At 35.4% G+C, this 17,879-nt stretch overlaps 1 protein-coding gene across 2 annotated transcripts in view; it reads left to right on the plus strand.

Annotated features, from left to right (window-relative positions):
- Positions 1-16,786, plus strand: part of LOC101852640 — a gene marked incomplete in the record, with an annotated part of 23,392 nt that extends 6,606 nt beyond the window's left edge. For both annotated transcript variants that reach the window (XM_013085817.1, XM_013085816.1), the window contains 4 exon segments: positions 9,103-9,229; positions 12,478-12,622; positions 13,563-13,720; positions 16,525-16,786. In XM_013085817.1, coding sequence (XP_012941271.1) covers positions 9,103-9,229; positions 12,478-12,622; positions 13,563-13,720; positions 16,525-16,667 — 573 coding nt within the window.
- Positions 16,787-17,879: the final 1,093 nt, after the last annotated feature.

The raw sequence follows: 17,879 nt of genomic DNA on the forward strand, positions 1-17,879 counted from the left end.
AGTATACCAATTTAATAATAATAATAATAATCATAATAGTAATCATAAAATGTATAACAATAACCTTATTATTTTTATTATTGACACAAGATACATACCCGTTCTACGAACTGTGACCTAGTAATAGGAAATCCCAAGTAAATGTTAGTGGTACAGCTTGCCCTGGATTTTGAATGTTGAGCTGAAGCCCCTTTCAGCTTGTTCACTGGACCCAACAGAAGCAAGGGCGTGAGCATTATTGTATGACCTACAGTGGGGTGAGAAAGAGCAGCTGCCGCTCTGTGCTACAGCATAATACTTTATTAGTTCTTGAAGGGGTGCGGGAGGTACATGTATGCTAACTTTGTCATTTTGACAGCAGAATGCGTTTCTCTCTTCTCTCCATCTTATGTCATTGCTATGTTCACAGATTACACTGAATTCACCACTGTCCATAATCTCCGATCAATTTCAGTTTCACTAAAGGACTGTGCGTTGCACGCTACGGTCAACATTGGCCCTTTCTCTCTTAGCCTGTCATGCTCAGGGTCTTCCTCAAGATTCTGACTATCAGAACATTCATTCTGATTGATAATCACCTTTCTCGGTTTCATCTCGATTTCACCTCTATTTCGTCGGATTAAACAAACTCTATGTTTAGGGGGGCATCTTTCTACATTATTATTTCATATTCCCTTTTTTTCCGAACAGACCTGGATCTAAATTGACCACTTTTTGTTAACTACTTCATATCAATCTTGAAACCGTGCACCAAATGCATCTAGGATATAGAGATCTTGATATCCAGAGCCTTGCTCTATGAAAAGCTGCAGAAAATACGCTCTAGATTCTGAAAATGTCAATACAGTGAAGTGAACATTTTGAGGGTTTAAACGAACTCAACGTGTTAGAGACATCACTACACTAAATGTATCTAGAAAAACTCAATGCAATGAAGTTTGACCTGAAGTGCCCATCGACACTGCGAAGTACACACCCAAACAGTGTTGGATATCGAGATTCTAGATCTGGAAACAGTAGAAATTCGGCGGTTTGTAAATGCGATGTAGAATTCTGTGGCGCGCACACAGGACAAAAGCACAAACCGCACTCCTGTTCTTGCAAACTACTCCAAAATCAGCCTTGAAATATGTGCTCCAAATACATCTAAGATATAGAGAGACCTTGATATAGCGTCTCACTTTTACTCTATTAAAAAAACAACTACGCACCACATACGGAAATAGTTAAGCAGCTGTCTCACAATCACGACGAAACAAAAACCGAGACGGATGTCGTCCCCAGTAAAATATGAAATGCCTTACGGCAGAGTGAAAACCTCTGACGGCTTTGATTTACAGGAAACAAACATCAAACCTGAAAAATCAAAAGGTAGTTTCCAAACTTTTAAAATATGCCCACGTAACCCTTTGTCAGAATTCTTAACTGAATCATATTTTTGTAGATTTGCACATGTGTGAAAAAAATGTATACTGACCTCACAAACGGGCTTCGCTCAATTATTATTACTAGACACAGACCCGTTCTACGATCGGTGATATAGTGATAGGGAAGCTAAAGATAAAATGTTTGTACCGGTAGCTGATTCATTGCCGTAGAACCAGGGTGTAGACAACATTGCTGGAGTATGCGCCATCTGGAACTCCGTCCTGGGCAGCAGGTCTGTTCACATGTATCCTAATAGAGTCCCTGGACCCAACACGACTCATTACGACATATAATTGTCAATGTGAAAAAATCGCCCACTGAAGAAACCCCTATCCTTTTCAAAGTCTGTCCCTGAGCTTTGTTGGTAATCATTGCAAAAGCAGGTCTAACCGGGAATTGGTTCTGTCGAATATGGAAGGGAAATATGTTGTCTAAAGGCATGAGGTGAATCCTTGGGATGAAAAGTCTCTTTCCAGCATTTAGACAGCAAGCAACGACTACATCAATTACATGTTGATGAACGTGTTGAACCACATATCGAGTCCCGATGCAGTGGCCGTTTGTGGCATCCTCATTTCTTAGCAACATGACAATGTCAGTTTGTGGGGTGGCATACCAGACGGACATAGAGAAATGATAAATTCGATGGGGTATTGGTGTTCATTTTCTTCCACCGAATCACTGCTCCTGTAGACTTTTTCTTCTCTTCTCCGGGAAAGGACTGCATGATCAGGTTGTTGATTCTGTCTACTTCAGTGTTGGTGGGACAGATGATGCAGCAAGAAGCCAGCCAGTCAGGATTTGTGTTAGACTGTAAGTTACAGAAGACAAAATTTATCAACTCTCGTTCGCTGTTCCCTATGATGTCATTTGGCAGTTTTATCGCAAAGTCCCCGATTTGCTTGCATACGTTGTGTTTGCCATCACCAATGTTCAGTAGATAGTTGGAGAAATCAGCAGTCTCACCTGTAAGCGAAACCCTCATGTTTCTTGTCAGTCTGAGCACATTAACATGCTCCCACAGATATGATGATTTCAGGGTTGCATTGACTCTCTGTGATCTTGAGCCATGGCTAACTACTGATAGTATTTGGCGCCAGTCACCCGACATCAGCACAGTTATCCCACCAAACAGAGAGTTATTCCCACATATGTCTTGAAGTGTTCGGTCTATGATGTGCTTGTGGTCCATCGATACTCCATCAATGATGATGAGCTCTGTTTGGCGTAATAAAGTGCCACTGACATCTCGGGGACTCACACTGCACATGGACTGTTCGTTCACACACAGAGGTATTTTGCATCTGCTCTGTAATGTTCTGCCATTTGAGAGCAGAGTTGCTGCAATGCCTGACAGAGCAATAGCAAGGGTGATCTTCTTAAAGGAACGGACAGCCGCAAGAATCAGGTTTATAGGGTGGGGTTTCCCCAGTCCCCCCACTTGCCTCCAGGGCAAATATCTTGCCTTGTTTCTGTACTACTGACTCTATCACAGCATCATACACGACTCTTTGTTCTTTATTAAGCTTTGGGTACTTTTGACTCACCTTCTCTCTCAGGTTTGTTGTGTCAAAATTCAACTCCTCGTGGACAATTATTTGTTGTTCTCCTTCAACGTGACTGTGTTCTGCAGGTTGTAGCTGAAAGTCTTTATGCAGATTCAAACCATCATTATCAAGAATGTGCTGAAGTTGTAGCAACACTTGGTTCTCAATCTGCGGATTCAACTCTGTGACCGTGTCACTCATCGTGATGTCCTGGCACATTTTCAATCTATGCTTAACCCAAAATGAGAGAGGATCAGCTGGGTGACAATAGATGAGAATGGTTGTGAAGGCAAGAAGTAACTGGGGTCGAAATCTTATGGAAGATGCTTCTTGCATTGCTGCATCCATCTCAGTATCACCATCGAGCAGACCAAGTTGGTTGCTTGCATCTTGATAAGATGTGCAACTGATCCATTTACTTGATGAAGCACAATATGGAACGGAAGTAGTCCTCAGTAAAAAAAAAAATGTCCGTAGGCCAATAGAAGCAGCTGAAATAGAACTATGTGGCATACACATACGACATAACACAAACAGCTTTTCTGTTCTTGCTAACTACCGCAAAAAAGTACAAATCTGCCAAACACACACTACAAAACACAAACCGCTCTTGTGTCCGTGTTAACTACTCCAAAAAAAGTAGAACTCTGTGGCACACACACGACAAAGCACAAATCGCACTTCTGTTCTTGCAAACTACTTACACGCACATATGAAACGGAAGTAGTCCCCAGTAAAATAAGAAATAACTAATGGCAGAGTGAAAACATCTGAGAGCTTCGATTTACAGGAAAACCCATCAAACCTGAAAAATCAAAAGGTAGTTTCCCAACTTTGAAAATATGCCCACGTAACCCTTTGGGGCAATTCTTGTCTGAATCATATTTTTGTAGATTTTATGGGCACCTGTGTAAAAAGTTTTTACTGACCCCACAAACGGGCTTAGTTCCATTACAATATTATTGTAATTATTATTATTATTATTATTATTATTATTATTAGTAGTAGTAGTAGTAGTAGTAGTAGTAGTAGTAGTAGTAGTAGTAGTAGTAGTGTTATTTATTACCATTTGTATTATTACTATTATTATTATAGATTGCAGAAATTTATATAGCGCTCTCTCCTATACGAGTATAAGCTCTGAACGCTTTACATCAACCACATGATCGCTAGACGTAATACACAAGATAAAACACTTCTTTGTTACAAGAAAACTAGTCCAACAAGATAAAGAGGAACTTTCACAACCATACATTAATTATATACACGCAAGGACAGCAGTAAAAACAAGACATATCAGCACTTATTAACAAACAACAGCTAAAAATCTAACAAATGAGTCTTGAGTTTTCTCTCAAACGTTATTTCTCTGAGGTCCCGGGGCAATAATTGATGCACCAAATAATTACAATATCTACAAAAGTGGTACCTTTCTTTCTACCGACAGTATATATTATGTATTGCATAATAGTAATAATAATGATAATAATAATAATAATAATAATAATAATAATAATATTAGTAATAATATTAATGATAATGATAATGATAATAATAATAATAATAATAATAATTTTAAAAAAATTAATAATAATAATAATAATATTAATAATAATAATGATATTAGTAATAATATTAGTAATAATACATATCTTGTAACAATAATAATAATAATAATAATAATAATAATAATAATAATAATAATAATAATAATAATAATAATAATAATAAATTATTAATAATAATAATAACAATAATAACGATAATAATAATAATAATAATAATAATAATAGTAATAATATTAATGATAATAATAATAATAATAATAATAATAATAATAATAATAATAATAATAATAATAATAATGATAATAATAATAATAATAATAACAATAATAATAATAATAATAATAATAATAATTATAACAACAACAATGATAATAATAATCGTATTATAAAGTAGCTAAGCTCGTTTGTGGGGTCAGCATACATTTTTTACACAGGAGCCCAAAAAATCTACAAAAATGTGATTCAGTTAAGAATTGTCACAAAGGATTGCGTGGGTATATTTTCAAAAGTTCAAAAACTACTTTTTGATTTTTCAGGTTTGATGGTTTTTCCTGTAAATTGGAGCTCTCGGATGTTTTTACTCTGCCATTAGCCATTTCGTATTTTACTGGGGACTACTTCTGTTTTTGGTTTGTGTTTCGTCTTGTGTGTGAGACAGTTGCTTCTATTATTTCCAGATCTAGAATCTCGATATCCAACTTTGTTTGGATGTGTACTTCACAGTGTCGATAGATACTGCAGGCCAAACTTTGTTGTATTTGGAGTTGTGATGTCCCCAACACGTTGAGTTTGTTTAAACCCACAAAATGTTTGCTTTGTTTTTTTGACGTTTTCAAAATTTGACTCGTATTTGGTGCGTAGTTTTTATAGAGCAAGACTCTAGATCTAGAATCTAGATCCAGATCTCTCTCTATCAAAGATGGATTAGGCTATAGGCGCACATAATTCAAGACTGATTTGGAGTAGTTAGCAAGAACAGAAGTGTGCTTTGTGCTTTGCCGTGTGTGCCACAGAGTTCTACTTCGTGTTTACAAGGCTGCTTCTATAGTTTCCAGATCTAGATTCTCGATATCTAACTCTGTTTGGAAGTGTGTTTCGCAGTGTCGATTGGTACTTCAGGTCAAACTTCATTCTATTGACTTTTTTCTAGATATATTTGGTGTAGTGATGTCCCCAACACGATGAGTTCGTTTAAACCCACATAATGCTCATTTCGTTGTATTGACGTTTTCAAAATTTGTAGCTTATTTTCTGTGTAGCTTTTTATAGAGCCAGGCTCTCGATCTAGATTTTTATATCCTATATCTAGATCTAGAGGTATTTGGAGCACAGAATTCAAGACTAATTTGGAATAGTTAGAAAGAAGATGTTGATCTAGATCGAAATCTGCTCGGAGTAAAGATGCCCATGGAGTTTTAGTCAGCATAGTAGTTAGATGCCCCCTAAACACAGGTGAATGTAACTATCAATCAGAAGTTACCTTCTAATAATCAGAATCTGGAGGAAGACCTTGAGGGTGCTAGCCCAAGAAAGAATTGACCAACGTTGGCCTCAGCGTGCCACGCACAGTCCTTTAGTGAAACTGAAGGTGATCGGAGATTACGGACACATGACTGTGGTGAATTCAGTGTCGTCTGTGAACATTGCAATGCCATAAGATGGAGAGAAGAGCGAAACGCATTCAGCTCCCAAAATGAAAAAGCTGCTGGTATACCTGTACATAGATCTATACATATTATTATTAATGAAGGGTTCAAGGACTCTTGCCATGTAAACAGGACATAGTTCCAGATGGCGCATTTATGCCAACAATGTTGTCGACACCTAGGTCTTACGGCAATGAATCAAGTTGACACATTTTATCTTGGGATTTCCTATCACTATATCACCGTTCGTAGAACAGGTCTGTATCTTGTAATAATAATAATAATAATAATAATAATAATAATAATAATAATAATAATAATAATTATAATTATAATAATAATAACAGTATAATAATAATAATAATAATAATAATAATAATAGTAATAATATTAATGATGATGATGATGATGATAATAACAATAATAATAATAATAATGATCATGATAATAGTAATGATAAAAACAATAATAATAATAATAATAATAATAATAATAATAATAATAATAATAATAATAACGAAAATGTAATCACTCAATTATCGTGTTAAATCCTTTTACTACCACATCATGCAGCATACCAATTTAAAGCGAATTGAATTCATTCTGTATTCTGACATGTTTTTCTCTGTTAAGAGTGTCCCGAGATATGGTCAATCAAAGTTGACCGTAAAAATCAGATTTGGCAAAATAGTGCGAAATCAAAGAAATGTTAAAGTGCAATTTTGAGTGTATTTAGGTGAATCAATATTGATATTATGGACATTCACTGCATATCACATGAGTGGAGAATTTTGTCTTTGCATCAAGCATTATCTTAGTTTCAAACAGATTGACAAGACAGGCGACTCAAAATACCACACAAAACTTGGACGTAACATTAAATGGGCTCGCTATTGTTTTGTTTTGGAATCATTGGTTTGTGTGGACAACCAACCCATGGGGCATGGACTATATAAAATTTTGGTCATAATTGTCTGTCAGGACATCCCAAATGATACAGAGAGTTGCTATCAACGAGTCTGAGTTTGGAGCAAAGTCGCTTTTCTTGAGGTGCTGTTTCATAAGGCTTCACACCCCTGTAGGATTCATATCTAGGCTGTTTACTGCATGGTGACCACTTTAACTTTGCTATGATTTCGGTTCTTAGAATTGTCTAGTGTCATTGCTCCTGTAATCAAGTGCTTTGCTATGCATGGAGATGTTTACTTCAATGACACCGTGATGGAAATTGGGGTCAAGCATAATGTTTATTGTTTCATCGCGTGCGCGACGTAGTCCACTTATCAAAGCCTTCCGGTGATTCACACAGGGGTGGTTTTGTTCAGTTCCACCACAGTCCACTCAAAACCAAGGCAGAGTCGTGGTCTCTCTTCTTCACTCACAGATGATTGCGTCCAAAGTCTAACTAACACAGTACACGTAACAGAAAAAATAGTACGTACTCTACACGAAACCACATGCTCCTGTACAAAGTACTGATGCTTGCAACGTTAAGTCCAGGTTTGGCGAGGTATTTGCGACTGCTCTGTTTTTCAGTCTGTTTAAAATTAAAACCAGAAGATGTTTATTTATCGGAGACCCCATAATTCATTTGATATTCAACACATGTTCATTCCAACAATATTGATGTACCTCAACAAAGGCTCAAACACATTTTTTCGTTTCTTTGATTTAGCAAAATTTTGCGAAGCCTAATCTTTCAAAATTATTTTTAAGCGACCATATCTAGGGCGATTTATTTGTATCATAAAAGAAATAGTTTAGCTTTAAATTGGTATGCTGCACGAGTGGGTAGTGCAAGGTTTTAACACGGTGATTGGGTAATTACATTTTCAAGTTTCTTTTGGACGTCACTCTGTCTGTCTCCCTCCCTCTCTCTCTCTCTCTCTCTCTCTCTCTCTCTCTCTCTCTCTCTCTCTCTCTCTCTCTCTCTCTCTCTCTCTCTCTCTCTCTCTCTCTCTCTCTCTCTCTCTCTCTCTTTCTCACTCTCTCTCTCCCTCTCTCTGTAATTATATATATATATATATATATATATATATATATATATATATATATATATATATATATATATAATATATATTATATAATACGTAATATACATATATGTAATATGTAATATAAACTCATTATCTATATTTTATGTTTATTGATATTACTATTATTATTATTATCACATCTTTATTATTATTATGATTATCATTATTTTTACTATTGTTATTAATACTATTTTTATTATCATCATCATCATCATAATCATTATTATTATTATTATTATTATTATTATTATTATTATTATTATTATTATTATTATTATTATTATTATTATTATTATTATTATTATTATTATTATTATTATTATTATTATTATTTTTAAATAATTATTATCATTATTGTTTATTATTATTATTATTGTTATTATTATCAATAATAATGTAATCATTATAAATAAAACTTTTAGTACTATAATTATTATTATTACTAGTATTATTTTTATTATTATTATTATTATTATTATTATTATTATTATCATTTTTAGTAGTAGTAGTAGTAGTAGTAGTAGTAGTAGTAGTAGTAGTAGTGGTAGTAATAGTAGTATCAATAGTAGTAGTAGTAGTAGTAGTAGTAGTAGTAGTAGTAGTAGTAGTAGTAGTAGTAGTAGCAGTAGTAGTAGTAGTAGTAGTAGCAGTAGCAGTAGCAGTAGTAGTAGTAGTAGTAGTAGTAGTAGTAGTAGTAGTAGTAGTAGTAGTAGTAGTAGTAGTAGTAGTAGTAGTAGTATCATTTTTTCAATATTATTTTAGTATTATTATTATCATTATTATCAATGTATTGAAATTACAAGTGTCTCTTGTATCAATAATATATTATTATACTATTTTGAACATGTAGTTTCTGTCCTCATACGACAACGAACAGGCTACTATGAATATGATGGCCCGCCTAACTATGTCCAACATGACTCTGAGCGTGGCATTTAGGGCAACGCTCACAACTGTGGACCTCACTCACTATAGCAACTTCCGCACAGTGCCCATCATCTATGGTAATTTAACAATGATAATAATTTTGCTATAATGGAGCTAAGCCCGTTTATGAGGTCAGTATACATTTTTTTTTTTACACAGGTGCCCATAAAATTAACAAAAATGTGATTCAGTTAAGAATTGTCTCAAAGGATTGCGTGGGTATATTTTCAAAGTTCTGAAGCTACCTTTTGATTTTTCAGGTTTGATAGTTTTTCCTGCATATCGGTGCTTTCAGACGTTTTCACTCTGCCAGTAGCCATTTCATATTTTACTGGGGAATACTCCCGTTTCAGTTTGTGCTTCGTCGTGTGTGTGGCACAGCTGCTTCTGCTATTTTCAGATCTAGAATCTCGGTATCCAACTCTGCGTAAATGTGTGCTTCGCAATGTCGATGGATACTTCAGGCCAAACTTCATTGTATTGACTTTTTCTAGACACCTTTGGTGTAGTCACGTCCTCTACACGTTGAGTTTGTTAAAAACCGTCAAAAATGTTCACTTTGTTGAATTGACGTTTTCAAAATTTGGCGCGTATTTGGTGCGTAGTTTTTGGGGTTTTTTTTAGAGAGCAAGACTCTAGATCGTGATTTCTCTATATCCTAGATGCATAATTTTGGAGTAGTTTGAAAGAACAGAAGTGCTGTTTGATCTTTGTGACTGAAGGGTCATGGGTTTGAACTCTGCCATGGGGCGGAAATTGTGTCCTTGGTAGAGGTATGTTGTATGAATTTTCCTCACTCCATTGAAGTGGGCATGGGTACCCGGCGGTACGCGGCAAAGATGTCTTGTAATAATAATGATAACAACAATAACAACAACAACAACAACAACAACAATAATAATAATAATAATAATAATAATAATAATAATGATAATAATAATAATAATGCTAATAATGATAATAATGATAATCAGACCAAACTCCATTATATTGACGTTTTCTAGATAAATTTGGTGTAGTCATGTACCCAACACCTTAAGTTCGTTTAGATCCACAAAATGTTTACTTCGATGCATTGACGTTTTCAAAATTTGGCACGTATTTGGTTCATAGTATTTTATAGAGCAAGACTCTAGATATAGAAAGGAATTTGTGACTGAAGGGTCAAGAGTTTGAACCCTGCCATGGGGCAGAAATTGTGTCCTTGGTAGAGGTATGATGTATGAATATCCTCACTTATCGAAGTGGAAATGGGTACTCGGCTGTAGGCAGGAGAGATGTCTTGTAACAATAATAATAATAATAATAATAATAATAATAGCACTAGGCTACTTTTGTGCGTATGGGTGGAGTGGATGCTCTGGTGGGATTTGCTCCTTCCTTCCTATCTAACATTGCCTTTATAATCTCTCCTTCTTTTTTATGTTCGTTGTTCTATTGAAACACCTTTAATCTTCGTCACATATATATTATATGATCTAATTGTGTTGCAAGTGCCATAGAATACTAACCTAAATACTAAAAAATGGTAGCTTTGTTGGTTTCGTTTGTCTTCAGATCGACCGCTGTCCAAAATACTCCAATGTCACTCTCACGTGACTTTGCAGAATGACGTCTGGCGGAATCTTACACTAAGCAGTCTTATTGTTCGTTTGTTATAATATTGTTATAGCTGGAGTTTTACTTTACTTACAACATAATAACGTCATGTAAGTGCAGAGGATTAGAGTTACAGGAGAGTAACACACACGCCTGAACGTTGTTGGAGAGATAAGGACGATAGAATTTGGATAGAAAAAAGAACTAACCACACCAGGACAGCTGTCACCCACCCACCGAAATGTTCCCGGCCAAGAAAGCAATCTTTTTTTATCATGAAAAACAATAAATTATAAATAGGCTTCAACGGACTGTTTTTTTTAACTTGCATTCACTGGTGTTTTTGGAAACGCGGCTAAGCACTTCGCCTTTACACTGAAAAGGCATGGGTTTCATTCATCTATGAGGGGAATTTTATTATTATTGTAAGCCCTCCTTACTGGGGAACCCTTTCTAATGTTCATCTGGTGAGTTTGGCTATTCTGAGATGGCGTGGTAAAATCAGGCGCTCGTCAGAATAATGAAATCGAAGAAACCACCAGTTTGTTACTTTTTGGATGCTGTATCCCTTAACAGTAGAAACATCTCATTGACTATCAAAATGAAAGTTTTGAAATGCTATGTATGGTCTACCCTTCTATATGGATGTGAATGCCGGGCAGTCACTTCAGACAGTGAAAATAAAACAGAAGCAACAGAAATATTGTTTCTTAGGAGACTGCCGAGAATATCGTGGAAGGAAAAGAAATCAAATGAGGTAGTGCTTGATGAAGCCCTCTTGGGACGCTCACCGTTGAAGACAATCAGGAAACGACAAATGCAGTTTTTGGGACACCCAAATAGACATAAAAATTTTGAACATTTAGCTCTCACTGGCAAAATTGAAGGCGAACGAGGCAGGTATAGGCCAAAAGCAACTTACGTAGGAAACCTAAATAAATGGGTTACGAGGAAAGATCAGGAAAATGTAGCTTTTTAAGAGCATCCGAGCAAAGGAATGAATGGAGAACCATGATCGCGGATGTCTACCGCAGATCTGGCACTTGGTGATGATGATAATCCCTTTCAGTTTGGTTGAGCCCTGCAGGCAGGTTCGAAACTATGCTCTATCTGGTCACCCAGCGAGGAAGGTGACTGCAACGGACTTCTCGCTCGGACCTGTCGCAGATCTGCGTGAAGTGATCAAAACGGATAATAATCGTAGTTTTGTGACAAGTGCTTACGGATCTAAATTGTTTCTACGATTTCAATTATATCTTTAGAATTGTACTTTTATCATGAAATTAAAGGAAGTTTTTATTTCCAATATTGATAGATAGATAGATAGATAGATGGTGAAAAATCGTGAAATGGTATATGTTTAACGCCCCTATCAACACTACTAGGTTATTTAAGGGGCGGGACCTCCTAGTTTAACGTCCGTCTCCTATAGGACCGAGCCAAGTGGGAAGTTCGTGCAAAGTGCCTTTCCCAAGGACACCACGTCGGACCGAGCTGAGGCTCGAACCCCCGAACTCGCAATCTCACGATTACGAGTCCGGTAGCCTAACCACTAGGCTACCGATAGATAGATAAATGGATAGAGATAGTTATATAAATAGATAGATAGATAGATAGATAGATAGATAGATAGATAGATAGATAGATAGATAGATAGATAGATTGATAGATAGATAGATAGATAGATAGATAACCAAAATACTCCTCTTCGATATCCATCCCCCAGATCTCTCCAAAGCAACTCTGGAATTTGGCGGGGTGACTTATAGACTGGAGCAGGGAATCCCAAACTCGAAGTTACTTGTCGGTCAAACATACAACTTGACGTTCTGTACAAGGAACTTACTGAAACCCTTTGTATTGTCCATCTGGTGTGTAGGACAATTCTGGGGTATTGTGGTATCTATCTATCAATCTATCTATCTATCTATCTATCTATCTATCTATCTATCTATCTATCTATCTATCTATCTATCTATCTATCTATCTATCTATCTATCTATCTGTCTGTCTGTCTGTCTGTCTGTCTGTCTATCTATCTATCTATCTATCTATCTATCTATCTATCTATATATCTATCTATCTATCTATCTATCTATCTATCTATCTGTCTGTCTGTCTGTCTATCTATCTATCTATCTATCTATCTATCTATCTATCTATCTATCTATCTATCTATCTATCTATCTATCTCTCTCTCTCTCTCTCTCTCTCTCTCTCTCTCTCTCTCTCTCTCTCTCTCTCTCTCTCACTTACTAACTTACTTACTTACTGACTTACTGACAGACCTACTTACTTACTTACTGACTTATTGACTTACTTACTTACTTACTTACTTACTTACTTACTTACTTACTTACTCACTTACTCACTCACTTACTCACTTACTTACTTGTTTACTTACTTATGTACTTACTTCTTAAATACTTACTTACTTACTTACATACTTACTTACTTAGTTGCTTGCTTACTTACTTACTTACTTACTTACTTACTTACTTACTTACTTACTTACTTACTTACTTACTTACTTACTCACTTACTTACTCACTCACTTACTCACTTACTTACTTGCTTACTTACTTATGTACTTACTTCTTAAATACTTACTTACTTACATACTTACTTACTTAGTTGCTTGCTTACTTACTTGCTTACTTACTTACTTGCTTACTTACTAACTTACTTACTTACTTACTTACTTACTAACTTACTTACTTACTTACTTACTTACTTACTTACTTACTTACTTACTTACTTACTTCTTTACTTACGTGTTAACGTACTTACGAACTTGCATACTCTCCCCAGGGATGTGGTTGGCGGTTCCTACGAGTCCCAGGACCAGGACTGCGTCCACAGCTACAACATGCTCATCAGCAGACAGCACCTGAAGGAGGCCATCTTGTTCAAGTTTGCCGAAACCGTCGGCTGCATGAGGACAAGGATCTACGCAGTCTACGTCGGACGTAATGTTTTTGTTCAGCTTCGAGTGGTTACGTGTTTATGTGTTTGAGTGTGTATGTGTTTGAGTGTGTGTTTGTTTGATTGTGTGTGTTAGTTTGGTTTGTGTTTGTTTGATTGTGTGTGTGCTAGTTTGATTGTGTGTGAGCATTTGTGTTTGTGTGTATTTGTGTCTGTGTTTGTGTGTGTGTTTGTGTGTTAATTTTTGTGTGTGTGTTTGAGTGTGTGTTTGTTTGTGTGTGTGTGTGTGTGTGTGTGTTTGTGTGTTTGTGTGTGTGTGTTTGTTTGTTTGTGTTTGTTTGTGTGCGCACAAGTTCATATCGAGCCTGGGTTTGAAAACTACCATAACTTGAGTTAAGATATTTGTGCATTAAAAGATTACGTTAAACTGTTTTCTGATGCGCAAATTGTGTCTAAACTGCGTACCATAAGCCAGTATAAATATAAAAGTTATGCCCTTGTACTGAAGTATCGTAAGTTTATTGAAACACAATTGAGAGTGTATCGTACGTATCTTTACTGACTATACTTTAGAAACCAAATGCAAATCTATTTTTCATACAAAACAATATAGCAACTCCAAGTTACGATACTTTCGTAGCCAAGGACATGCATCGACAAAGAGACATTGTATCTTATGCTGGTATGGTACCTCTGGGTATAATAAATTTATATTGAAATATGTCCTCATTGGTAGCAAAAGAATCGTAACATCAGATGCAATACTACATAATTTATAAAGGGAGTTTTTAAAATATTATGTTATACTCGTATAGGATAGAGCGCTTTACAGGGGCGTCCAAAAGAAACTTGAAAATGTAATCACCCAATCATCGTGTTATAGCCTTGCACTACCCAATCAACAGCCTACCAATTTAAGGCTAAATAAATTCTGCACCATCTGACACATTAATATTTCATCTATGTTAAAAGATACCAGAAATATTGTCACTCAAAATTGACCTTAAGAAATCAGGCTTGGCAAAATTGTGCAAATTTAAAGAAAGGTAAAAGTGTATTCGCGTGTGCATTGAGGTAAATCAACATAAAGGACATGGATTGAATACAAAATGAAAAGAGAATATTACTGTCTCTGCGATGAACAGCATATTATTCTGATGCCATTTTAAAACATATCAGAAAACAGATTAGTCAAAAAAGTCATGCAAAACCTAGACTTAACATAATATTATGCTCATTAGTACGATTTTGGTTTTGTTTAAGAGCTAATGGTTTCGTGCAGAGCACGAACATTTTTATGCACATAGACTTTGTCACTTAGAATTTGGAGTAATCATCTCTCAGTGAGGAACGGAAGCCACGAATCTACTATGATTTTGGGTGGTCTGGGGTTGGGTAAACAAAACTGCACTCGTAGAAGTTTAGTGGATACATCGCACAAGTGCTGAAACATCTTGTTTTACTCTATCTTCCTCATGATGTTATTCAAGAAGACATCTCCATTCAGATCAAAGCACTTTTTCACATGACCAATGCCACTAGACAATTTTTGGAAAAACAAATTAAATCAAATAAACCTTGAAGGGGTCACCAATAAATAGCCCCAATACGATTCCTACAGGTATGTGAAGTCCCGTGAAACAGCGGCTGAAGAAAATTGACTTTGCTCCCAATTCACACCCTTTGTATGGAACTGTCTGTGACATTTGGGATGAAATGACAGATAATTAGGTCCAAATTGTAAAAGAACCGTTGCTCAAAGGGGTCGCACCCTTCACAAAACCAATGACTCCTAAACACACTAAGCTTCGCGATTGTTTTTTGCGTGATATTTGAGATTGCTCTGTTTTCCGTTATCTTTGAAAGTATCAAAATAAAATACTGTTTTATGCAGAGACAAAATTATCATTTCATTGGACTTGCATTGTATGTCGATTTCTATCAATTAATACTCCTCAATACACGCACGAAGACAGCTTTACGTTTCGTTGATTTCGCACACTTTTGCCAAGCCTGATTTTTTAAGGTCAGTTTTGGGTGACTTTATTATTACATAGGACGTCTCTAAACATAGATGAACTATTCAGATGTCACATGAAGCAGAATTCATTTAGCTTTAAACTGGTATGCTGCATGAATGGGTAGTGCAAGTCTATAACACAACAATATAATTGTGTGATTACATTTTTTTTAAGTTTCGTTTTGACACCATAATATAAATGTAATTCATTATTAATAGCTCGTCCGTCAACGTCTGACAATAAATGATACATCCGCATAGTAGAATATTTCCCCATTAAAATGAAAGAATTTGAAGAATTAAAGGTTAAGATGACTTGTGGCTTCCACTGTGGCCGAAGAGAAGAATTCTGGACAAGAAACGTTTGCCGTGTTTTGCACTCCCACCTGATATTATCAGTGTTGATGTTATCGTCATCGGCATCATCATTTGATAGTAATGTTAATATTATTATTATTATTATTATTATTATTATTATTATTTTTATTATTATCATTATTATTTTAAATTCTACGACGACGACGACGATGATGATAATAATGATGATGATAATGATTATTGTTGTTGTTATTACTTTTATTATTATTATTATTATCTTTTTAATTATTTTATTATTATTACTATCATTATTGTTATTATTATTGTTATTATTATTATTATTATGATTATTATTATTATCATTATTATTATTGTTGTTGTTATTATTGTTATTTTTATTATTATTATCATTGTTATTATTATTGTTGTTCCTGTAACTACTACTATTATTATTATTGTTATTATCATCCTCATCAGAACGTGAAGAATATTTTTCTGATTCCTCATCAGAGTCAAGCAGTAAGGCGGCGCCAGGACCTCGACGCCCGATGCAGAGCGGGAGAGTTGCGCCCTGGTTTCTGCTGTGCGCCATTGCCTGTCTGCTACAACGACGCGAACCCTTGCGGTTGCCCGGCCCAGCAGGCCTCGTTTGAGATCGTGTCTGGGAGATGAAATGTGGCCAAGGCTATAAAACAATTTGTAAACTTACTTAATTACTTACTTATGTACTAGAGTAATATTTTGCTTCCTTACTTATTTGCTCGATTTACCTATTTGCTTGATTGCTTGCTGGATTACATCCTTGCTTGCTTGTTTGCTTGCTTGCTTGCTTGCTTGCTTATTTATTTGCTTGTTTTTTGTTTGTTTGTTTGATTGATTGATTTTTTGCTTGCTTGTTTACTCGCTTACTAACTTACTTACTTACTTACTTACTTACTTACTTACTTACTTACTTACTTACTTACTTACTTACTTACTTACTTACTTACTTACTTACTTACTTACTTACTTACTTACTTACTTACTTATTGAATTACCTACTTATTTATCTGCTTGCCTGCTTGCTGCTTACTTCTTGCTCTTCTGGCGTTCGTCTCCAGCATAGGCGTGTTTAAAATGAACCGCTTAAAAATTAATTAGTCATATTAGGTTTCTGTTTTTAAGATCTGACTCTTCCAATACGATCTCCGAGACGTTTTGAGATAGCCTACATTCCTAAATACAACATTCTTACTTTTCTCAGTATTCACTTACCCCGTAACTGACAGAAAACACGCAACTTTGTGGTTCTCCTTTAAATCTCTGACTTCGTTGCTAAAAAGACATAGCATAGATCATTAGCGTACATAATACATTAAACACAACATGAATAAATGCCATCGTCGACACTAGTCCATTACACGCACATAGCATGCTGTATAGATTGGTTATTTTATTTTAAAAGGTGCGTTTTGGGTTAAAAAATGAACAGAGAAAATCATATGGTTCTAAGAATGCATCCTAGTTTAATACCAGCTGTACATTGGATATATCCAGTAATGTTCTAATGGCCCTCTTTCGTCTGAGAAAACTTTACCAGATGAAAACACACGTTGATATGTGTTTTCCAAAATAGTGTATATTGGTCCAGATCAGTCGAGACTGTTCAGAAAACATTATCCACAGCTTCTTTTTCTGCCGTCTCAATCAAATGTCTATTAAACATAATATTATATAGGCTCTTCCACCAGGCTTAGATCAAATTTACTTTCATCACACCATTGCTGGCGGTAGTTTGTTTGTTTTTTTTTTTTTTTTTGTTTCGTTTTGGGTTGGGTTTTTTTGTTTCTTTGTCGTTGGATTTTTCCGTTTCTTTTTCTTTTGTT

The sequence above is a fragment of the Aplysia californica genome, unplaced genomic scaffold (assembly GCF_000002075.1).
Source record: "Aplysia californica isolate F4 #8 unplaced genomic scaffold, AplCal3.0 scaffold00410, whole genome shotgun sequence".
Classification (NCBI taxonomy): Eukaryota; Metazoa; Mollusca; class Gastropoda; order Aplysiida; family Aplysiidae; genus Aplysia; species Aplysia californica.